Source organism: Rhipicephalus sanguineus, unplaced genomic scaffold (genome assembly GCF_013339695.2).
Source record: "Rhipicephalus sanguineus isolate Rsan-2018 unplaced genomic scaffold, BIME_Rsan_1.4 Seq9225, whole genome shotgun sequence".
Classification (NCBI taxonomy): domain Eukaryota; kingdom Metazoa; phylum Arthropoda; class Arachnida; order Ixodida; family Ixodidae; genus Rhipicephalus; species Rhipicephalus sanguineus.
This window is the reverse complement of record NW_023616294.1, coordinates 135-25,217: the sequence shown is the minus strand read 5'-3', so window position 1 is coordinate 25,217 and position 25,083 is coordinate 135. Positions and strand designations below refer to the sequence as shown.

Below are 25,083 nucleotides of genomic sequence, written 5' to 3'. Positions count from 1 at the left end.
TGACGTGTCCGATTAACCAATTTTCCGAATTAACGAGAGTCAAATTAACTAGCTTTTGCTGCAAAGCCAAATGAAATGATAATAACCCAAGCTATTGTTGAATGGGCAGGAATTAATGCATGTTATACAAGAACCTGGCCTTCCTGATCAGAAGGTCACCACATCACACCACATTTATGTCCACTGCAGGACGAATTATCTCCGACGCCATCTTGCACTAACTCATATCATTTTCATGCCTGCAAAATGTAAAATTTCATCGCCCCACCAACTTTCTATCATACCCAGCTGCGCTTCACATGCCACTCTAACTACCACTGGTTATCTTTCCCATCAGTTTGTTCTTGATACACTCCACTTTTTTCCATCTTTTAATGCTAAACCTATCGCAAGCCGCGCAAGTTCAACTTTTCACGATCCGTCCATGCGAAAGCCGTTTCACCCTTCCGCGAAACAGGCGCCCCAATGAGATTCTCTGACCGCTGCGCGCGTAGGCCACTCTCACAAGTACAGTGACTCTATCCAAGGCCGTTCTCCTCTCTTCCCCTTTATCGCAACTCCTCCGCCTGTCCACGCCGGCTCGAATTCGAAGTTTCTTTTTCTGGGTAGAAACGAGCTCAGACAGGGCGCAGAGCCGTTCTACGCTTACTTGCTTGTGGGGCGCACCGTGCGCGTCTTGCTCTGTTGGTGTGCGTTTGTGTGTTCAGGATGGCGGACGGGAAGCCCTCCGCGCAAACAGATGGCACGAAGTGAAAAGCGCTGGACATTTCTACCAAGCGAGCCCTCTAAACGAGCTAGCTCAAGGCGCTAAAAACTGCGAGCTGGTTAAGAAGTACGGTGTGTCCATGTCAACGAGATCAACGATTCTAAAGAACAAGGACAAGATAATCAGTGCCAATGCCAACTCGACGGACAGAAAGCAAGCGCCTGCGGAGGGCCACCTACGCGGACGTGGGGAAGCGCTTCTGAACGGGTTTGTCGACGCGCGGGCTCGGAACATTCCGATAAGTGGTCCTATGATGCTGGCCAAAGCGAAAGACTTCGCATTTCTGTTGGATTTTCCCGACTTCTGCCCAGGAAATGCGGCACATCAGTTTAAGGTGCGTCATGGCATTTTTTTTAAATCGATTGTCGGTGAGGCGGCCTAGCCGGCGACCAAGACGTGCCTCGTGGCTTGAAGCAAATCGAGACACTATTTTAAGCTATGCGGAGCGAGTCTATAACGCAGACGAAACTGCATTATTCTACCAAATGCTGCCAAGAAAAACGCACGCCATGAAAGGCGACACATGTGCTGGTGGCAAGCACAGTAAAGTGCGCGTAACAGCGCTTTTGTGCACACATGGATGGCAGCGACCGGCGCGTGCCCTTTGTAATCGGCAAGTCAAGAAAAAGCCGCGTTGCTTCGGGGCTATGTGCCTATGCGTTACAGGCATAGTGCTAAAGCGTGGATGACGCGCGACTTATTGCAGAGTGGCTGAGCGAGTTAAGACTGCGACATGCACAAGCAAGGCAGGCGTGTGCTGCTTGTGGTCGACAATTGCTCCACGCACCATGTACAAGCCTCTCTCACGGCAGTGACCCTGCTTTTCCTGCCGCCCAACACAACGTCGAAAGTGCAACCGCTTGACTTGGGCATAATCCGCGCGTTTAAGGCTTATTATAGGCGCCGCGTTGTGGAGCGCATGCTCATAGCTGTTGACCGGCCGGCAGCCAACCTTCCGCTTCGGGTGTCGCGTACTCATAGCTTCCGGATATGGTAAAAGGCTCGTGTGCTGGGGAAGTAACGGCTACATGTGTGCAAAACTGTTTCCGCAAGGCCGGCTTCGCCGACATCGGAGCCGATGCCGACCCTGAAGCTCCGAAGAGGACCACTCCGGCGGCGGCGATTTGTGCAGGTGTTGTCGACTCCGACATGGGGGCGGGACATCTGCTGGGATGATTTCGTTATGGCGATGATGATGCCGACACCGCGGAACCGTGCACGGATGAGGGCATTGTCAATGAACTGCACGGCAAGAGCGACTTGGAGGAATCAGATGACGACGACGATTGAAACGTTGGAGCCAGCCAGCGCCCACAAGCGTGCCTGTAGCAATTGGCTACATAGATAGCCTCAGGCAACTTGTCTATGCCAAGGGCCTCGGCGAGGAGCATGCTGCCGCTTTAAAATAAACTGGAGACCACCCTTATCGCATTGGCACTCTCAAAGCAGACGTGCATCACGGACTTTTTTGCGAAAAAATAAATTTGGGTTTTCACTTGTAACTTTTTAAAAGCTGTTTTTTTCATTTATTACGAACTTCGGGATACAACGAACGGGCGCCGCGTCACACTCAGGTTCGTTATAAACAGGCTCGACTGTACAACAATAAATACCCGACACTGAAACTCTCATGAGCCAAGAGCTTCTTGGAAGAAACACCACTCTTGTGTGTCTGTATTAGGTACTGTGCTTTTTAGAGAGCAGCAGTGGCCTACGCCCATGCGCAAATCAATAGTTTTGTTGCATGCATTCAAAAGTGCAGGTGAGCTAAGTAAGTAATCCCTTGTGCTTTTTGGTGGCATCCAAAACAATGTCTAAAATCAACTATTCTTCAAAGGTCACACATGAACTTTAAAGGACATTGCTTAATTAAAAGTTAGACTGTGGGGATTTCAGTAATCATACATTCATTTCTGTAAATTCCTATGAAGAATTGATGATGTTTTCAAGTTTTGCAGGAGTAGGCCATGTGGCTACTCGTACTACACAAAAACTATCACAGTGCCATGGTACTGATTTGTAGGCACTCTTATGTTACATAGAGTGAGAATGGTTCACGTAACACTCACCAGGCTGCTCCAAAGCTATGGTTGAGGAATGCGGTATGGCCACCGTGGCTTGTGCCACCATGTGCGAGTTATTCGCTGCAGATGGACGCACGACCGTCGGTGCACCAGTTGCCAGGTGCACGGTAGTTGACGGGTGTGCCACAGCAGGCAGCATGCAGCTGCCGAAGCGCTCACCAATGGCTTGCCGTGGTGGGGGCAGCAACGGCGACTGGCATGGTGGCGGGTGGTGAACGGTCATTGCTCGAGTTGTTGCCATAACGTGAGGCGCTGCTGCCGCTGTTGCCATGGAAACGTGGGATGTTGTCGCTGTTGACCTTGGCATGGGGTGGCTCGTCAAGACTGGCATCGTGTGAGCCGTGGAAGAAGAGGGCAGCAGAGTGGTGCAGCATGACGGGAGACTTGGGCTCTGTCTTGATGCGCACAGCAGGGCATCCAGCCGTTACCATCTGCAGCAGGGGTTGCTGGGAACTCACACGAGGGGGTGGTGCTGTCATTGCAGACGCCTGAGCAGACAGTCCCTGTGGATTCACCAAACTGGCTAACAGAGCTGGTGAGGAGTCGCTGCCACCGAGGAATGGGGGTGATCGTGAGGAGCATGGAGAGGAGGAAGACGAGGAGGAGACAGGTGACTGGATGAGCACCTCGAGTGGCACACATGATGAAAATGATGATGATGATGGAGAGTGCGCCATCGGAGGTGGTGATGTCATGCCTGGAGCTGCGCATTTTTTTCTTTTCTTGCCCGCTTGGGTGGCCGTGTCAGCGCAGGAGGTTTAGACTTCTTGCGGGGCTTTTTCGGTTTGGGCTCAGCCGCCATTTTGTCGTAGTTGTCCTGAAAAACATAAGAAGGGCAGGCAAGCCCAAGCACATTGTGAGAAAGGCGCTACAGGAAAATCACTGCTACCTTTTAACATGCATTAGGCACTTTTCCTACAGACTATTATAAAAAAATAAGAAGGGGGGAGGCAACGAAAGGCGTCATGCAATAATACTGTATTTACTTATATTGTAGCAAGAGTTCGTCTCCAATTTTCTACTTTAGTTGAACCTTGAATTACATTCAAGCTGCAAAAACTCATTTTACAACAATATTAAAAAAGGCTCTGGTTTTTAAGCCTGTATGTTTAAAAGACAATGATGCCAAAATTTCAAACAGAAAATGTTAGTGTTGTGCCATCTCCACACATACACGGATATCTCTGACCGCATATATTGGCAGACAGCTTTTGACATATTTTGATATGGTTTTAAAGTGGGTGTGAATACCTATCTGAATAAAACTTCATGTTGAGCGAGTTGGTGTTGTATCACATACAACATTTTTTAGCGAAAAAGTGTAAAGTAACGAAATCTGAAAAGAGAAGAACACAGTGCACAGGGCGAGCACTAATGATTTTCACGCTCACCCTGTGCACAGTGTTCTTCTCTTCCCAAGACTTCTTTGCTTTACACTTTCGTGCTAAAAAATGTCGTATGCGATACCTATCCGAGTTGGCATCAACTCGCAACATCGTCATCAATACAACCTTTTAGTGGGCTGCTCGGAATCTGTCAAGACATTTTGGCAATTCCACAAGTACTGTCGATGTCACAGACAAGTTTCTGGTGAGGACACAACATTACCTAGACTGGTGCACAACGGGGCTCTGTTGTCAGGCTGCTTACAGCAGTGGAGTTTACGTAGCTTAGGGAGGAATTTTCTCATTCTCTGAAAGGGCACACTCTTGACTGCAAAGTGACTGCTGGGCAGATGGGTGTGTTCGTGTCATATTATAGTAGCTATTGTAGTAGCTGTAGACAAAAACTTTGGCAAGAGAACACGCCTGGCGAGTCACACCCTGGCTGATACCGCAGCACTCAAGTCGTTTCATTCCTTCCCACACAAAAAGTGTGCTCTCAATGTCATCAAAGTTCGAGCACATGAATGTTATGGCACACCATCGCAGTCAGATGCTAGCTTCTCGTAATTTTGAGCAGGCATTTTGAAGTGACACCATAACTTGCAATAATTAATGATGCTAGCATCAATTATACATTAATTCAGAGAATTTACGATTCAATTTTGTGATTGTCAGACACAGACCTACTCAAAAACACAATGAGAACTAACAGACAATAACGCCAAGGAAAGTATAGGGGGTGTTATCTGTAGTATTTAGCATATAAATGTGAAGAAAGTAAAGTGGACAAAAAGAACTTGCCGCCGGCAGGGACCGAATCTGCGTCCGATGCTCTACAACTGAGCAACGGCGGCAGTCATCCTCCCGTCCCTTTGTGGGATATATATGTGCATTTAAACCTAGGAGTGTTAGTCAGCACCAATCGAAGCCATGGCGGCGAGTGTGGGTCCCTGCCGGCGGCAAGTTATCTTTCGTCCACTTTACTTTCTTCACATTTATATGCTAAATACTACAGATAACACCCCCTATACTTTCCTTGGCATTATTGTCTGTTAGTTCTCATCCCGAGTAATATTGTGTCTAACAAAGAAAAACGAGCCCTTAAGAGTAGGGGTGTGCGATATCTAAATCGGGGGGGAAATTCTAAATTTCGAATATGGGCAACACTTTGGTTGCATCAAATCATGTACATAAATAGAATTCGGCCTCTACATTGCCTTTGATAAGACAACTATGAAACCCCACCCTACCAGTGCTTCATCAACCTAGCAAAAAGAAACACTTTCATGTTGCTATCTCATAAGAATATGCTTAGGAATCCTCTCTAACTCTTTCTTTGAGCAATTTCGCTTCGAAGTATTCAAAAATAATCTAGAAATATTCGAGAAATATTCGAAAAATATTCGATTCGATTCACACTCACACTTCAATATTTGAATTCACTTCGCACTCATTTGCTCGCACAAAATTTTGCTATTCGCACAGCTCTACTTAAAGGGACACTAAAAAGAAACAATGAATTGGTTTAGATTGATAAAGTGTGCTCGGAGAACTCTTGCGTAGTTTATTTCACCACCTTAGGTTATTATTAGAGGAGAAAACCAAGTTCAAGGTTTCGTTTTTAAATTTCGCGCCGAACTTTGTAATTCGTGACGTAAAAGATTTCAAAGAGCATTTAACGTATTTTGGCGCCACTGGCTCGATGAAATTTCCACAAACTCGTTATGTCAAGTCTCTGGACCCCGCAGAGGACAATGTACTTCGATTTAACCGATTAGGAACTACGTAGGCCCAAGCAGGCGCCTATATGTGACGTTATATGTGTCACGTATAAAATATGTGACGTCACGGCAAATGGTGCGGGAATTCCAAGGCGGCGCCACCTGTATTTTCTTTTTGCGCGTTTTCTCGTTTATTAAGCGTCTTCGCGCAGAAAGCGTGGTGTTTTTGGTATCGTGGGAGACTACTTTACTAATGCGAGAAAAATCGTTTTGCTCTTTAGTGTCCCTTTAGGAGTCATCTCCTTTCCTTCAATAAAACATAAGTAACAAACAAAGATTTGGCTGTCGGGGGTCTTTCAAGTTTCAATGAAATCCATAATATAGCCAAACAAGCCATAACTTCGTTTTCTGTTCGAATCAATACCGCCTTCACTGTTACGGTGTTTAGTGTGCTGTGGTTGCAAGCTTTCACATTCCATTTATTCGTGACATTACAGTGACACAGAGCATGCGGTATGATGCCTGCTTCAAGAGACGAAGAGCTGAGAAACCCTACTCCAGATCAGTGGCTCACTACCAATGAATCAACAACTGATGGATGGCAAGGCCAGTAGGAGGCCTAGTATGACCTTCCTATGAATTGGTTGTGGTTTTTAAAAATGGTCAATGCCAAGCGAGTTCTACAGCACTAATGATGACTTCATTTTCAGCCAATCACTTCTGGATGTAGTTTCATTTTTGCTAGACTGCCTGTCTTCGTATTAAAAGCCTCGATGTATATGGCGGACAATGATCTTAGCCCTGTACAAAGGTAGTGAGCTTGCCACAGCGCCAAAAACACTGCCACAGACGTGTCCAGTGCCAAATCAAACAAAATTACACAAAAGTAAAACCATCTTCGCGAGTGATTGCCCAAAAAAACAGCCCAAGAAAAACTCCTACTCAGACAATAATGAAGTGTGAATTCATTTCTGTAGTGACATTTCGTGAACAGACGTAGTTTCTTGTTTCACTCGTCTCGCTTCAGTCATGACTTTGTTTTATTTAGAATAAGTTTAAATGTCTCCTTATTAAGTCCAACTAAAAAATGGAAAAAAAAAGAAGAAAATGCTCATAAAATGCCAGAAGTACAGCAGACTCTCATTAAACGGAACCTGAAGGGACCAGGCAAATATGTTCGATTTAACAGGTGTTCCGTTTACTGAGAGATGGACAGGGATGCAGAATACAGTCAAACCTCGTTAATACGTACCCGCTTTAAACGTACTAACGGTTAAAACGTAGTTGCGACGAATCCCCGACCGAGTCCCATAGAGCCCAATGCATTCGCTGACCGCTTAAGCCGTAGTGGTTCGCCCTATGCCTACCGGTTAGTGCGTACCCTGCGTACCGCGATAACTTTTTGTGCCATAAAATTTTACTGCGCCGCTCAACTTCCCAACGCCAGAATGTGCCGCCAAAGGTCTTCCGCCTTTTTGAGAAGTGCGCAGATCAGTCGATCCCCGATTCCGACTTCCGCGCGATTGCGGTGACGCCTTTGAGGGAAGCATCGGGAAAGAATGAAGGCGAGGGGGTGGCGGCCACCGACATGACTTATCACAATAAGTATCTTCAGCTATCTGCTCGGGCACGCATGCGGCGCAGCGCTACTTTTTAAGCCTACTGCACACTTTTATTAGGCGACAACCTGAACGCGCTGGGCCGCCGATCGCTGCCGCTTCGTTGTGCGCTCGGTCGTCTTCAAGGCTGAAGTTGAATTAATGGCACAAATGCTCGGGCGGGGACGAAGAACTTCAGCTATGTACCAACTAGCCCGACAGCAAACGCTGCTAAGCCGTCATCAGGCGCGCACCGCTTTGTAAAGCGAAAGCAGATCGCTGTTGCGTAGTTAGCGTTGCGGGTCGCGGGCGCCGAGAGAGGAGAAACCTACTAAACGCACGTATACAATACAGCAAGCGTAGCGCGGTTGTAACCATACTGCACGCTTTTATTAGGCGACCACCCAACGCGCCTCAGTCCGCTGCCAGGATGCTAGAGCATCGCGGAGTGCGCATCGATCGCTTGCATGAAGCTCGTCATCGCTGCGTTAACCGAACAAGCTACTCGCCGCATCTGTGCACGATCTGGAGCGAAGTGGGTACGAACAACATTCCCACGATAAATGCGCGTGTGCGGAACAGCAAGCGACCCGTAGTGACGGCGTGAGCCGAGTAGGCGACGCGCTGCACGCAACTAGCCGGGAGACGATCGGCTCCACGCGGCCGTACCGCGTTTCACTGGAACTGTGTCAGTTTTCGTTTAGTAGCAGATCGCGGTTAGACGCACGCACATATACCGCGGAAAGCAGACACTGTCCGTTCTGTCGCTATGTCGGTCACTGCGTTGACCGCGTATCCTGGACCCTGCAATAGTTTCGAAATGCGCTCTTCGGCGTCGCCACTACGCGCTATTGGGCGGTCGTGCGAGTGTGCCAGGATCTTTTCTCCACTTTGGCAAAAAGAAAGGAAAGGCTTTGCGGTGGGTACTTTAGGCAATATTTGCTGTGGTACTCTATTTATTTGCTGGCGGCGATGGCGTACGCTAGGAGATGCAAATTTGTACTTGGTGTTTAATGCGTACTACCGTTTAGTGCGTAGTTATGCCGCGTTCCCGGCAGGTACGTATTAACGAGGTTTCACTGTACAGGTATGAAACCAATCATATTAGAGGCAGTCCCACTTAAGCAGCAGCAGATAAGAGTTACCTTTACTGAGAGTCTACTGTATGTGCTTCAGTATTCATGGCTATGAGCAACACAGTGAACATTTTCCCTTGTTAGAGCACAATATCGTTAATTGAAACGAATGAATGAAAGACGGGAATTTTTGAGGGCTCACTTGTATGTTGGACAAAACCTCCATGAAAACCAGCAGATAATGAAGCCAAGGAAGTATAGGGGACATTAATTGTACTGTTTTAAGTGCATTGTAGTAATTGTGATACAGACGTGAAGAAAGTAAAGTGCACAAAAAGACAAGTTGCCGCCGGCAGTGACCGAACCTGCACCCTTCAGATACGAAAGCACTCATGGATTTAAAGGATGAACTCACTCTCTTTTTGGCATGTTCCGGGCAGAGGGGCAGCTCGTGGCACATGTCAAACACTGGAACACAGCACTGTGTGTTGTCCGCAAATTTCGCAGTGCAGTGCTCGAACAGGAGCTGGTCCACATTGTACATTATGTCTGGTAATAATGATGGTCAAGGAGATTGCAGTGTTAACATTTATGGCAGAAGGAACTCGCGTGCTGGTCAAGTGTGTGTCAATGTAACTTTAAAGCTGAGCATCTGCTTGGCACATCTGCAGAGCAAGCAGGAAAAGCATCTGTATAGCAAAGATACGGCCATTACCGTAAATACCCGCGTATAATACGAACCCGAATATAATACGAGGTGATATTTTAGGGGTGTGAAATGAAAAAAAAAAAAAAAATTACCCACGTATAATACGAGATAGGAAAGCGCGGAGAAAACATTTATTGAACATGGACGCGCCACTTCAATCGCTGCCGTCTTCAACTGCGCTTCCTTCGGACATTTCCTTATCCGACAAATCGTCCCACAGGTACTCGTCTTCAGTGCCATCGAGGGCATTAGAAATGCCGCACTTCTTGAACGAACGACGCATAAGGTCCTCTGGGATGCTTGCCCAAGCGTCAACGATCCATTTGCATAGAGTGGCTGGCGATGCCTGCTTGAGCCTAACCGCATCCTTGAAAGGCTTGTTCACGCAAACATCGAGAGGTTGCAGATGCGATGTCATTTGTGGAGATAGGTTTGCGAGACGCTTACCCTACGAGGTGACCGGCAAGGGACGCGACGTTCTCCACTGCCGCAGCAAACAAAGACGCCACGGCCGGGTTCGTCGACTTCGGCACGGCGCAGAAAAGGCACTCGAAGCAGGATGTCAACAAACAACCCGGGTTTATTAACCCAAGATGCAGCACAGTACGACAGTCACGGGCTTGCAGGCCGTAAAGGGAACTCCGCAAGACCGATCGAGTACGCTTGCCAGCGGCGCTACGACTATCACACAAATGGCAGCAGTCGAGCACACGAACGAGAAGCCACTGCTAGAGCAGCGCGTCAACCTCTCTCGTGCCGGCCTGAGAGCATCTGCCGCGGGCAAGCCCGCGCCAGGCAGAAGCGAGCTCAAGGGGGAAGGGGGTTGTCACTGGCGGCCAATGGGAACAGCGTTGCACAGTGACGTAAGCTAGCTTGGTGGCGTGAGCATGTGAGCATGTCGAGGCATGCCCGGACGCGTGCGCCGGGAGGCTGACGCATGGCTTGCACCAGACAAAGAGGCCTGGCGCTGCCGCCGCGGTCGCCATACCGCCGATTAACGGTGGTTCCCGGCGCTCGAGCCGCGCGGGGCCAACACGCGCGCTAGCTGGGGAACGAGGCGCCAAAGGGAAGGGCGCGCTCGATTCCCACACATTCCACCCGGGATCACGACAAGTTCCGTGCCGCAGTCGCGCAAGAGCCTCTTTACTGAATCGGCCAAATGGCAGCGAAACGCGTCCAGCACCAGGATAGATGGAAAAGAAAGCAGGGCGCCGGGCCGTTTGCACCACACGGACTTGATCCAGTCTAGGACAAGGTCCTCGTTCATCCAGCCTTTATCCTGACATCTCACGATGACATTTTTCGGCAGCTCCTCACCTTTCGGCATGGTCTTGCGCTTGAAGACGACATAGGGTGGGAGCTTGCGGCCGTCCGCCGTGCACGATAACATCACCGTGACTCGCGTCTTCTCGTTCCCGGTGGTACGAACACAAACTTGCTTCGAGCCCTTCTCGTGAACGGTAAGAGGCGATGGCATGTCTAGGTAAACTGGCGTGTCTGATCGGCATTGCCGATTTGCCCCAGCTGGAAGTTTCGCGAGCGGCGCAACGAAATAACATGGCGCTGAAATGACACAAGAAGCTCTTCAAAGGCTTCAGGGAGCTTCTGAGAAATCGAGGTTCGCCGGCGCAGGGAAAATCCGGCTCGGCACAGTGTAGCGGTATATCCAGTGCTTGCTGGCTTTGAAGTCCGAGCTTGACATCCCCTTTTCTCTTGCCAGCTCCTCGCTTTCACCTGCATCAGTTCCATGCTGACTGGCAAGTGCGCCGCACGCTGCTCTCGAACGAACTCTGTCAGGGCGAGTTCGATTTCTGGGAATGCCCCATTCTTCGGACCGCGAAAACTTTTTCGCTTTCCGCTGCATGCGAAAAGCGCTTCTTTTTTGTCGTCGCCATCCGCGGACACTTCCCTCGGTGACTCCAAACTGTCTCCCGGCCGCACTGTTGCCGATTTTCTCGGCAGCTGTGATTACATTTCTCTTGAATGCAGCCGAGTACTGTTTTCGAGGCCCTGGCATGTCGCACCTTCACGAAGGGAGGTTCACACACGTGCACAAGTCCGCTGTCAAGGTACACGCTACGAATACTCGGCGACAAAGAACGCATCACAAATGGCGCAGTACTCACCTTTGCCACGCGAGGGCGCGAAAGTAACGAAGCCAAGCCGTAGCCACTTATACACAAAACCAGCCGTAGCCACGCGACCTTTACGAAACCGAAACTTCAAGCACAACTTGGTTTTTCAAGCAGGTTTTCGTTCGGATCCGCACATAGTACGAGGCGGAAATTTGGAACACTAATATTAGGGAAAAAAACCTCGTATTATACGCGGGTTTTTACGGTAACTTCGGAGGCACATCACGCACCAGGTGTTTCTTCAATGGCTTGAAACGCAGTGTGCGCATTTGTGCAGGCTTCCTGAGTGGACAATTAGCGGTCATTTAACTTATTGTGCTGCATATTGCTGCAGAGGATCACTGTGCTGGAGACAATACCATGTTCCGACGATCGTTCGATGTGCGCGTTCCGGGACCAACGTCAAGAGTATTTTTTTTCTTTGCTCGAAACGAGTACAACCCAAAAAACAACCTGTGCAGGCCTTTGGACCTAATATTTGATTCTTTTTATGCAAGGATTGAAGCTGACTCATTGCAGGAATTAGATATTTAATTACATGCTAATAACATTAATTATGAAATTCACACAAAACAGCACATTCTCCATTTTCTTTCTTGGAATGTACTACTGAATGCCTTGGAATCATGCCATGAGAATTTGACGCATTTGCAGACAGTGCATCATAATTTGCGCCTGAAGGGGCTATATTCCGTTTTTACAGTACGGTAACACATAACTAATTCCTGCAGTCCCTTATGTAAGTTTATGGGGCTGGCCAGTGGCGGCACCGAGAAGCTGTCCAAATGGATCAGGCATGCCCAAATTATGGATTACTGTCGGCAACTGTATATGTACAAGGCGCGACACTGCATGTATTGTGCATATGTCATAAGTGACGTGCCAGCCCCCTTGAACAACAAAGATCAAGTCGTACTCACAGAGGAAGCTCATGCAGATGGAATCGCTGCACTTGTCCAGCACCATGGGCACCTGCTCAAACTTCTTTTTTGCTTGTGCCGGCTCTTCCACATCACTGATTGCCTCACTTTGTGCCATCGCGGAAATGGGAGTCACATCATCTACAACTTCTTCGAGCTCCTGCACAGATGAGAACAACATATAGTAGGATACAGCAGCAATAAGAATCTCTACATGTAGACACAGAACTTTTTTTAATGGGCAGGATCCCCAAGCAAAACACACAGAAATACATCAGGAAGAGCTCTTCAGCTATTCAGTCTATCAGCTTTGGAATACCTACAGCTCAAGTAAAGTCCAGATGGCTTGTCCAATTACATACAGAATGACAAACCTTCAGGTTAGTACATATGAAAAAATATACTATACAAAGGTGTATGCTGGGTGCATAACACGTTTTCACGGCTTTTTTTATTCCCAGATATGTTGCAAGGACGGAACAATAAATTGCTTCCATTTTTGACAATGCCAATCATGAAAGGGCCAAAAGACACGAGTGCAAGAACCTGCTCAGACATTCACCGCTCTTGAGTGCACCATTTGTCTTATGTGGAGCTTGAGAGAACTTCAGTACCTTCACTCCTAAATTCTGCATTACAGATTGTTCTGACACCTTCAACAGGCACACTTCTCAATTATCTTCAAAATTATCCAAAAACCTACTTAGACAACCTTGGCAAACAGAGAAGCCCAAATTAAACATGTCCAACTGCCTTGACTGTTGGTTCGTAACCAGCATGGCTCATGAGAAACTTCCAAGAAAAGGTCTTCTCTCTAGTCCCTTTTAAAGGGTCACTAAAGAGCAAAACTATTTTTTCGTATTAGTAAACTACTCTTCATGATACCAAATACACCATGCTTGCTGCGAGAAGACGCTTGCTTAGTAAGCGAGAAATCGCGCAAAAAGAAATGTGGGTGGCGACACCACTTTGAAGTTTCCGCACCATTCGCCGTGACGTCACATATTTTGACTGCGCCTACTAGGGCTACGTAGTTCCTTAACGGTAAAAATAAAGTACACTGTCCACTGAAAGGGCCATGCATAGAGTAACATACCAAGTTTGAGGAAATTTTGTTGAGCCAATGGTGCCAAAATACGATGAAATACACTTTGAAATCCGTGACGTCACGCATGGAGATTTGGCGCCCAAAACTTGAAAATGAAACTTTGAACTTCATTTTCTCCTTTTTAATACACCTATGATGGTGAAATTAACAATATTATAGTTCTCAAAGTACAATTCATCAATCTAAACCGATTCATTGTTTCTCTTTAGTGTCCCTTTAAATGCTGTCCTTACAATGTCATATTGAGCTATAGCAACAAGGAGAGTTTTAACATGGTGCTACCATTTGTTCACAATTGATTGCTTGACTGAAATCATAACAAATGCTGCAATAGCCTGCATGTATGAACGACTTTACAACAATATTCAGTCCACAATTTAGCAGAAAATTTTGGGTGGTACCACTCTTGCCACATACTAAAAATTAAAGAAGTCAACACTAAACATCATACCAGTTTCTAAGAGCCACACCTGGGGCGGGGACCGGGGATGTGGGGGAAGTGAAGTTCATGGCAACGTGCTCCAGGATGGGCTGCAGCTCAGAGTCCTTGCCCTTGGCCAGGGGGTTCCTGCCCACCAGGCGCTTGACACTTCGGTACCGGTCATATAACGGCCGCATCAGGTTGCGATCAGCCCTTCGTGAGGGCCGGCCGTGCACACTCTCAAATCGCAGCAGCGCCTTCTGCAATGCCAGCTTCTCCTCCAGCACTTGCTCACGTGTCATGTCCTGTAAGGGAGGGGAAAAGAAAGTTGAGAAAGTCCCGCACAATGTTACCACGGCACAAAGCCACAGAATCAACACAATATACTCTTAAACTACATTGATAAAAGAACTGTAACGTACTAGAAGCTCTTCATGTTGATACAGGTGGTGACAGAACTAACGCAATACAGTACATTCTGGGATCTATATAAAGCAACGAATTTCCCCATTTCCCCAAACTTCATGCCTTGTTAACCACTCGGCAAAGCTCCCTCCAATAAAGCTACCTCCTGCGTACCACCACAAAATGGAGAGGTGACAACAAAAATCTGTCTGTTAGCACTTGCTTTGAAAGGCTGGAACCCAGCACACAAGGAGTCAGAGCCAAGGAACCCACCTGCAAGTAGCAGTGCTAGACAGAATGGCTGGTTGGGCGAGTTGGTGATTCACAATACTTGAAATTACAAGGTGTGGCTACACAGGGATGCAAGGAGATGCTGGTCCCTGTCTTCTTGTGTCCCTGTGTAGTTACGCGCTCGTATTTCAACTAGTAGTGCTAGTCATGAGGACCACCTCTGATATGCTTTCTCTGTGCATTCCTACAAACACATTCCACTGCACTCTTATTAATGCATAAAATGGTGTGGTGCAATTCAGCCAAGAAGGAAAGGTCGATTACTGCAGGCTACATCCACACTGTCCGGACGCTGAGCAGCCCTGCGCTTTTCAGCCAGGGACATCAGGGTATCATTCAGTGCTCTCTCCATCACTTGCGTCGGCTTGGCTGAGCCATCGTCCATATCACACAGACCTCTGAGTGAGTCCCGGCCCCATGTTGAAAAGCTCAGGTAGGCAGGCTCCGGAAGGCTATTCTCCTCCTTTACATCTGCATTAAAAAAAGACACATAGACCAGAGGTGTCTTTTCAAGAGGCCATAAGAAAGAAAAGGCTCTTCGCAACTCTAGAACAACGTACAAGGCACAAATTATGAAGTCACAGAGCTCACAAATTTAGAAAAAACATGAAACATGCACTTCTTCAAATGAATATTTCTTCTTTAAGGCTGGTTATTAAAATAAAAGAACGCAGTACCACTTTACTGAAGTCATATACTGATGTGCAGATTTCACAAAAGGTCAGTGATTGACAATTTCTTAAAATGAAATTTTTACATACTAAAGTGCCTATTTCTTCGTTCACTTTATTAGTGTTATACATATCAGATGGTCGCTCATAAATTCAAAGCATAAGCCCATGCACCTTTATAAACTTTCTACTATTTCCTGTTTAATCCTTTGCCGTCGGTTGTCGGGCCCATCCCGACAATGCAACACGACCGCAGCAGTCCGTGGTTCGGGCACTACTCGTCCAAGTTCTTTCGTGGTTGAATCAGGCACGCGTTTTCACATTGCATGCGTCATCTCTAAATGAGTAAGTAAACTTCTTTTACTTGAGCTCTGATTTCTTTAGTTCCAGATGGGAATAAATGGAAAGTGGGTAAATGTTTCAGACCACAAAGTGTTAAATGTCTGCCACTAATAGCTTTCTTTTGTTCACCCAAAGCTACGTATTTGTGCTCTAAAACAAGTTCGCACCCTTTGAAGAGTCGTTTGTTGTCTCAGAATAGGTAATCATCATCTGGCTTGCTTGCATTTCCTTTCTTGAAAACTCAACGTTTGTCACTTTTCTATCATGAACACTACATCAACGCCGATAGCATGCACATCACTTATGACCAGGCGGTACTATGCACATGGCATTAAAGCAAGAAAAGGCATGCAAGACGTATGATGATTATTGTTGTGGGACAGAAAAAGACTCCCCAAAGGGTGCAAATGCCTTTAAGAGTGTAGCATGCAAAACAGTCCCGCAAGAGAAACACAAGTTGCTCACTCTTCAAATCCTTTCGCAGCTTGTTCAGCTCAAGCAAGGTCCTCTTCATTTCAGCATGGTTCATCTTTTCTGCATGAGATGGCTGTGAAGTAACCAATAGGCACAATTAAATTTGGGAAGGACAATAACATAGCTGCCTACTTTTACAATTTTTTATTAATATGCCCAAATGTTAAAGCTTGTTTGTGATTGTTGTACTATATGTGCTAATGGTTATAAGATATTTATTTGCATCCAGCTTAGGGCAGAATCCAGCAAAAAGAAGTGCAAATCAATCTGTCTAATTTTTAACCAGATTCAAAGCACCTGCTAAATTATTGAGATGCATACCAACAGCAGTGCCACCCACTCCACTAAATGGTAACCATGTCTCTGGCAGCTGTTGTTGAATACACTTCACAAATAATTTATTTTTGTGACACAGACCATTCTAGTTGTAAATGCATAAGCGTGCTTGTTTATGGCGTTCATAAGGAACAAATGCTGTCACCTGTTGAAGCAAGTGGCCTATATTTCAAGTATTAAAGCATTTTTAAATATTTCTAACCAAAAGTTAATATTTTGGGGGGTTCGAGTGGTAGTATTTCTCGAGCCAAGGTCTGCAATAAGGAAGCAAGCAGAGAATGTGAAGTCGCCACCTGCCTAATGAACGGCCATTTCTTTAATAAGTTCTCCTTTCCCATTTCTGCTGAATTAATTTTATTACAAATACTTACAAATATCGATATACATACCCTATATCCATGTTCTTTTTCAAAATTTTCTTCAAACTGCTTCACTTTCTTCTTCAACCCTGAAAAGCAAATCAAGACTATGTCAGACACTATGCCTCTGATGGAATGAATGAATGATGTGCAAGTTTGTGTTTCTCTTAAATATATACTTACAATGAACTCTCTTGGACAGTTGCTTTACAGTTGTTTGGCTGGCTTCCTCATCCTTAAAGTTCCTGCAATTGGATGCATTCCATTATACTTTCTGATGTGCAAAAAACGCCTGAACATCCTTATTGGCTACACAACGTTTCGGTCACCGTACCTCCACAGAATGACCAAACACATCCTCCTACAAATTAGCAACACCAATCAATTTCAGGTGTAGGAACCAACCAATCACACATTTCTCACCATAGGTGACAAAAATGGATAGCGCTGCGCTTACATCTGTCTTCATACAGCACCAGATGTTGGCAGTGTTCCATTACTGAAACTGGCATAAGCTGGCAAAGCATATCTCGTTATCTCTTCTGGATCACTTGAGCTAATGCTGCTCTTTTTTCCTCAGTAGCACAAAAATTCAGTGCTCTTAGCTAGCCAAGAGAGAAAGGGGAAGAACCATGACAGAATAGCAAGGAAAACAGCATGGCCTAATACCAAGCGGGTGTATACTTCTGTAATGGTTTGACTAATTGAAAAATACATTACGAGGCAGGATGAGTTGACCCTTTCTTCAGCCTTTCTCCGTTTTCAAAGTCAGTACAATCGTAGAAAATTAAAGTAGGAATGAGTTCAGACAAACTAGTGCACTTTAATTTTTTTGCTTTTCCAATACATGTGAGCTTATCATGAGGCCTACACAATATATTGGGTAAGCGGATGAATAGTGGTGGGACACCGCATCCTCAAATTAGAGCTTCTGAAGGGCATTCTACATCGAAATTCTTTGTACCATACATTTCATTTGTCCACGACAGTACATGTGATGATTTTCCCTGAAATCGCACGACATTCTGCCACTGAGTTTATTCTCTTCTCTGAAGTAGTTTGTGCCTCTATTATTCCTGTCTGAATAAGTAGGTCAAAACTTGTGAAAGAAGGGTAAAGGTACAAAGGCTATGGTTTCCCCAATACTCCTCCCACCAAATGTGTAGCATTAATTCTCTTTTTCAGAGATTCTATTTTCCGAGCAGTGCAACTGAAGAGACACAGTGAAACTGAAGGCAAGCAGTCTCTTCAGTAAGAAAAACCATGAGACAAAGTTTTTCACTCCTCCAAATGCAGTGTAGTTACACAGTGAGACTGAAGATGGACAGCCTCCTCATTAGGAAAAACTCTACTAGATGATGCTATATACAAGCATGCTTCCGATTTGAGGAATTCATCTTGCTCAACAGGAGGAGATGGAGGCAGGTTGGATCCAGGTGGAGGCTGTAAAGTGGCAAAAATGCAAACTGATCAACCTTGAGTGTTATTGTGCGATACACATTTATAGCTGATCAGTGATCATCTGGGCTTGCACAGATACTGCAAATGTGCAAATTTCGCTTCTCAATGTGTTAATCTCAATGGTACACATTAGTTGTCTTCCACTAGCACTTCAAAGCATGCAAAAGCAATGTACAGTACTTACGGATTGAATGCAACATAATTTTTTTAGTATAACAAATGCTATGAAAAATTGCTCGTGATCGCCGCATCGTGTTGCTGCAAATGTGGATGCTAAAGGCAACGTTCGCTCTGATTTAAGCGTTCCGAGTCAAAATAATGCCATGTGACACGAACTGTAGACACTGGTAACGAAAGTATGAGCATTACTTAACAATAAGTTTTTGCGTTTCAATCCATCAGTGGTGTACTTTCCAAAGCACCAAACATGAAAAAGATGTGCCACTGCAAAAAAATCTGTTAAGTTCAGTACATGAAGTCGCTCACTAAATATGAGAGCTGTACAAAGACAGCAAAATTGGAGGAGGCAGGCAAATTCATCGCGTAATGCAAACATGCATTAAATGCACGCACAATACTTCTGCCATATGAGTTGAGTGGCACTAGTAAGTACACAATATGTAGCCTCTACCAGCAACAAAGCATGTTAGTTGCAGACACAGATAGCGCGCGGCAAAAAAGTAGAGCTCACTCTCACTCAGCTCATCCCACTCACCAAGAAATACATTCTGCACTTAGGAACCAATATCATCAATGCTCACCCAAACTCAGACTCAGCTCCTCGCGCCGTCAAAAATTTTCTAATCCGAACTCACTCGGACTCAAACTGACCAAAATATTCTCACCTGGACCCACTCAGACTCATGGCGTGATCTGAGTCTGAGTGAGTCTGAGTGGGTTGGCTCATGAGTGAGTTTGACGACCTATGGTTGCTGGCCCATCTCACAGTTTTAAAATACTAACATTTTAAAATCTAGTACCAAGTTTGCATAGCAACCACGAAAAGAAACGAGTAAGAGAATTAGTTTACACCATCTATTAGATAAGAAACAAGTAAACATCGTGAAGTATGAGTCAGCATTCAGTGACATGTACAGAACGGGACCACTTACCTTCTATGAGACAGGTAGCTCCTGTAAGCACTGGGTGACAGTGGAGCCTCGTAAGAACTGCAACATATAACAATGCCACTTTTAGCATGTACCACAATCAACAATGTCAAAAAACAAACTTTCAGGAGGTAAAAAAAAAAAGGAAAGAAGGAAGGAAAGTGCTGGGAGACTCACTTGGCTTTCTGGAGATATGGCATTACTGGCTCTTCATCAACGAGGGCCTGAACCATGGGCCAGCTAAACCGATGTTCCGACAGAACAGGTTCTGCAACAGGTGCATACAATGAACACTTTATAGCAAAAAGAGAGATGGCGCACATACAATAATATGAAAGTAATGTGAGATTTCAGAAGCAAGAGTAGCACTAGCTGCATGCCTGAGTGTGTGGTAGAATGCCGAGAACGGCTTTGAAATTCCTTATGCTTGTAAGATGCAATCACTTCATCATTTACTAAAAGGGGGGGAAAATACTGTTGTGGCACCTTGCAACTCAGAAAGCTTTAGCTAAACTTCCGTGCTTTTTTTTAGAAGCATAGTGCCTACACGAGGTGTATCCAACTTTGCCCTTGCATTTTACATACACCCCAATTTCAATTTGAGGCAATAAGTCCTTAGTGTCCGCTAGCACATTCCACATTACTTCAGGTACATCCTAATTTTGGTTTATGGTAATAATACAAGGTCTGCATTAACATTCTGTTCCCACTTTAGGATCTAATGTTATTTATGGTAATAAAAATTTAGTGTCTGCTAGTGTAATCTGAGTGCACGTTTACATACACTATAATTTTAATTTATGTGAAATAATATGCATGTAGCCCCAGTCGAATGCAACTGCCACTGCATGCCCAGCCATAAGCACTGCACGTGATAGTGAACTTGAGGCTATACAAATAATAAGCAACTTGAGGAATAAGACCAATAAGCCTTGATTTATGAAGTGAAGCCACTAAGATAAAACACTGACCTTTCCTCACGGAAGCTGTTGAGGTCCAGCGGTGGGATGCTGTCTTTGCTCAGAGTGCTGGGAGTGTTCGGTACTGAGCCATCTGCTTCCTCTGGGCCCCCATTAGCCTCCCGCCCATCACATGGCGGATGACAGGGCTGATCAATGTCCGCCATGGGGCGGTCTGCAGAGCCCTCTTCAGCTGCCTTGGGTCGTGTGCTCTGGTACCGAACATCTTGCAAATGCAGCTGCATGCACACTAACACATCGCATTAGGGCACCCCATGGGCAAGACCCAACAAATAGTGCAGTTAAGCTACCAAAAGCTTCTACATAGCCACTGACACCAAGAGTATAATCCTTGTTCAGCTGGTACAACTGTACCTTTCTGTAAGCTCTCTACTGTGAGCTCCCATGACACAACTGCTTATCAACTGCTACATTGAATACACTACGAATACACAAAAAATATAAACAGTAGGTTACGTTCATGGAGGAAAAAATGTGCCGTGCAAAGTTATGGGCAAGCATTTTCCATTTTGTTCAAGCACATTTCCCAACACACAACCACCGCAGAAAACAAAACGAAGATTGTAAAAGAGGAAATTCTAATGCATTCTTAATAACCAGGCCTCAACAACACCTACAGCATGGATGACAGATGCCAAATGTTAAGCAACATATGCTTAGCATCCATTATTAATGACCTGGCGCTAATAAAAACGAGAATAAGCGGCTGACAACAGGTCATCTGTGACAAAACATTGCTAACATGACTGAGTTCCAAGAACTGCCATGAGCAGCGAGTGTACACATGCAAAATTGCCATCACCAAACCAGACGAAGACACACTTTGCGCAACAGTGAAATGTCGCAGTGTGGCACACAGCAAAATACCAATTTATTTCCAGAAAGAAGAACTCTCTCTAATCACTGACCGGGTTAGGCCGCTCTGCATTCCGGCAGGCCTCGCGCCACTCTTGTGAGCTCTCTGGGCAGGGGCTGGACGGTGTCTCAATTTCACGCCTCTTGGGTTGCGGTGGGTGTGGACTCAAGTCGCGATTTGAGTCATCCCCAGGCGCCCCAGCTCGGCCACTGCTTCCAGATGCCATCTGCTGGCAGGCATTGCGGTTACTCATTACAAGCACAAACAAATCATCGTATCACATGATGAGACACTGTGAATCAAGCAAGATCGAAGTGTAGTAAGTTTGCAAATGACTATGCAGCAGCCAATGTTTGTCTGCATAACATAATGTGAAAAAAAAAAAATCTACATGGGTGCTAACAGAAATTCTCATATAACATCAAATCAAAAGTAGCCACATTAATAAGTATGGCTCTCCTTCATCCAAGACATACAACAAAGTAAAAGCACAAGTGTCCTCTCAAACATATACCTGGTTGTCTAATACTATAATAGTACAATGGTAACAATGCACAATGGTCTCAGACTAACATGTTTCAAGAATACGGTACCCGTCAAACAAGACCCAAATAATGAAGACTCATTTATACCCACTTAACTTAAAACAAATGCAGGCTGTAAGAGCAAATTGATTATCAAATGTTTAGGAAGGAAGACGCATTAAGCTAGCACATTCAATGCACCCAAACGAAAAATCTCCAGTATCTGCCAGAAGAAAAGCAACGAAATGCTTAAGGTGTGTTAGGGTTAAGTATGATGTGTGACTGTACATCCATGTTAGCCCTGCATGCCCTGGTGGTTCAGTAACACTAGATCTTTGGTGAAGCGCCATTTCTGATTCCTTCAAGTGCAAGATTCCCTGCTTCCTACTGTGGTCAATGAAACTAGAGAGTTGCAGAATGTGCATGATTACAAGACATGACTACACCTGACGTCGGCTCATACAATCATGTTTCAATCAATAAATCAGTTTATTTCTGTATAAACGTACACGGAGGGTTGGAAAAGAAAAAGCTGCTGATCAGGCAACTTGACAGGTTCTCACCCCCCTATATTTTAGCACAGTTCATTCAGGGCCAACACACTCACAGAGGAATATCCGTGCACCGCTTCAGTGTTGTCACTTCCTCATGGCTGCTGCACCGACGAGATGCCAATTCAGGCTCCACACGGAGGCCAGTGGCTGGCCTCTCCTCGGAGCTCGACCGTGGGGCCGGAGTGTCTTCGCCAGAGATCCTGCGCTCCTTGCTCTTACAGCTGCGACCTGGTATGGCAGCTCCACTTGAGCTTCCTGGGAATGCACCGACAGACAGAGAATTCAAGAATACACAGGGAGACACAGACTGCAGTTTAAAAAAATCTTGGGACATGCCACCTAATAATATGGCTACAAGGTTAATTTATTTTGCAGCCATACTCCTAACGCTTTGACACACTATCTACACAATTGTGTACACCACTTGTTTTTGCTATTGTATCGACTAGAAGCTAAGAAAGAGCATGATACATTGAGCCTTGGATGAATTGAACCTCCTGCATAATAAGTTTGTCTTCATTTAACTTCATTTGCAGCGTACTGTTGTATATGATCGCTTTGCTGAAGGCACTACCATATTCGACAGTCGTTCGACGTGCCGCTTCCCGCGACCCACATCAAAAGTATAATTTTTCTTTGCTCAACATGGACATAACCCGAAAACGAATTAGCACTATATTTCTAGCCTGAGATTCTATATATTTATGCAGAACAGAGCTTGAATGGCTTCAGAATAAACAGATATTTAACTGCATAATAATTATGAATGATTACCAACGCACATATATTAACGTATTCCGGCGTTATTTTTATTTCAACACATTATCGAGTGCCTTGAAATAACATTGTATTGATTTGACGCATTTACAGACATTTCTTCATAGGTGGCATCTGAAAGGTTAAAGCACACAGTCATACGTGAATGCTTTGAGAAAGTCAAATCATCAAGATGGCCCAAGCTTTCTTATTGCAAGCTAACATTGCTACAAAGTACTAGAAAAACTACAGTTAGATAGCAACCATTCAAATTCAGACGTTCTTACAAGTCACTTGCAATAATGCTGCATTACTGCAACTGACTCAAGTGCATAAGCCAGTTAAGCTGCAGTTTACTAAGTTCAAACTGCTTTTTAACTAAGCCATGCACAAGTCCAACACACCACTCACCTTCTTTGGCTGCCCTGTACATGATGGCCTGTTTGCAGCGGTCATCAATCAAACTGAAGAAAAGCACAAGAGTTAGTGGTGACCCATTTAGTTTACTGGCTATAGCTTCACTGCACGAAAACACGAATGCAAAGACAGTCTATGGCAACATGAGATTTGGAGGAGACTTTCGTGGAAGCGTTTTTTTCTCTCGCCTCATTTTTTTTAGATTTCTAGTCCAGGACGTTGCTTAAAGATTGATTTCCCTACAACTAGCTAGTAACTGAATTTTCCAGCTGGAAATTGCTTACCCTTTCAAATGATAATGGCTTTTCCCTACAGAAAATAGGCAAACTAAGATTTGAACTGACCAATTCCTGTCACATCTATGTCTATGCAAGATAGTCTTTTTCCCCTCTCTTAGTTTTTTCTCATAAAAAATGTAGAAGGTAAAATCCAGAAAACAATTCAAGAAAAGGGAATAGTGAAAAACAATAAAGAAACAGAAAGATACTCCAGGGAAGTGAAGAAAAAAACGCTTGTTTATGAAGTTAGGAAGATATGACACCAACTATTTCACAACCAAGAGCAGGAACCACAAAGTAAAGCACATAAATGTGGCAACGTACATAACTATGCTCGTGACAAGTTCTTAAGAAGTCCCCAAAAATTTGACTTCCTTCTGAATACAGATAAAAGTTAATCTCCGCTGCAAGCCTACAATGAAGGCATGCAGCAAGAATCAAGAAGCAAGGCACTCAACTTCCGTTTCCAACCTATACCACTAATGCACTCTGGATATAGCCAGCAGTCCAAGGCCAAAAACAATGTTTTTTTTTAATTCTTGGACCTCTTCCTTTCTTTCTTCTTTTTTTTCAGGGAAGTTTTAATATGATGAAACTAGCATTCTTAATATTATGCATTTGAACAAGGTTACAATTGTCAACACGATTGTATACTAGCACAAGACACCCACCTGTCAATCATGAGCGTAGGCACTGCACTAAGCGTATCCTGTTTCAGCGCCAACATGCTTCATCCAACAGGAATAACAACATAAGAGGGCTGCATCTGTGAATATAAGATCAACCGCATGGGTTGATTAGTATCAAAATTTTCTCTCCAAAATCTGCAATTACTCAAAACCGCATTTCCCAATATTACATTTGTAAATGCTGCGGTTATTCTGGACCCCTGTGGACGGCTTTTGGAATATTAGCGGCTACGTTAGAACTGCATGATGTATTCTTCCACAGCTCATAAAAATGTTCTAATCACTGAGTAACGCCATCAAATTTGGCAGTCTGTGCCTCAGCCAAAAAAAAAAAGTGCACAGTTCTGTGGGGCAAAGTATTAATACTTGGTCAAGATTATCCTGACATTGCCCTCAAATAACAATGCTTTTGTTGATTCAAGGTGCCCAAATCTGCAAGGCGAGAAGGCGTATTACGCATGGGTGTCTTCTGAAGTACGAAAGGAAAGCAAGCATCAACATGTCAAACAGCTTGTGCTCAAACTTACATTTACGAAACAGATTGCAGTCCCAACTGTAATGGGAACGCTGCTGAAGATCAAGCTGCAAGACAATTAGTTACTGTTAGCTAAGCGGACCCTTTCCTACACATAATTTTTGTTCATGAAACCCACCACGT

At 45.1% G+C, this 25,083-nt stretch overlaps 3 protein-coding genes across 3 annotated transcripts; all 3 read right to left on the bottom strand.

Annotated features, from left to right (window-relative positions):
- Window positions 1–3,005: 3,005 nt before the first annotated feature.
- Window positions 3,006–9,651, bottom strand: LOC125756832 (putative protein TPRXL). Its single transcript, XM_049411795.1, has 2 exons — window positions 9,046–9,651; window positions 3,006–3,667 (listed from the first exon to the last, which is right to left on the bottom strand). Exon 2 carries the CDS (start codon window positions 3,543–3,545, stop codon window positions 3,006–3,008), a length of 540 nt encoding a protein of 179 aa, XP_049267752.1. The 5' UTR covers window positions 3,546–3,667; window positions 9,046–9,651.
- A 1,282-nt stretch (window positions 9,652–10,933) lies between these two features.
- Window positions 10,934–19,694, bottom strand: LOC119378671 (protein FAM13A-like). The gene is given in 12 exon segments (XM_049411794.1): window positions 10,934–11,073; window positions 12,395–12,554; window positions 13,973–13,996; window positions 13,998–14,228; window positions 14,894–15,090; window positions 16,098–16,179; window positions 16,832–16,890; window positions 16,985–17,071; window positions 18,154–18,228; window positions 18,231–18,244; window positions 19,375–19,431; window positions 19,549–19,694. Coding segments are annotated over 12 exon segments (1,272 nt in total).
- Window positions 19,695–20,350: 656 nt separating this feature from the next.
- LOC125756230 (uncharacterized) lies at window positions 20,351–24,463 on the bottom strand. The gene is made up of 5 exons (XM_049411793.1): window positions 24,408–24,463; window positions 23,453–23,505; window positions 22,339–22,540; window positions 21,260–21,433; window positions 20,351–20,569 (listed from the first exon to the last, which is right to left on the bottom strand). The coding sequence occupies exons 1-4, from the start codon at window positions 24,461–24,463 to the stop codon at window positions 21,373–21,375; spliced, it is 372 nt and encodes a 123-aa protein (XP_049267750.1). The 3' UTR covers window positions 20,351–20,569; window positions 21,260–21,372.
- Between the last annotated feature and the right edge of the window lie 620 nt (window positions 24,464–25,083).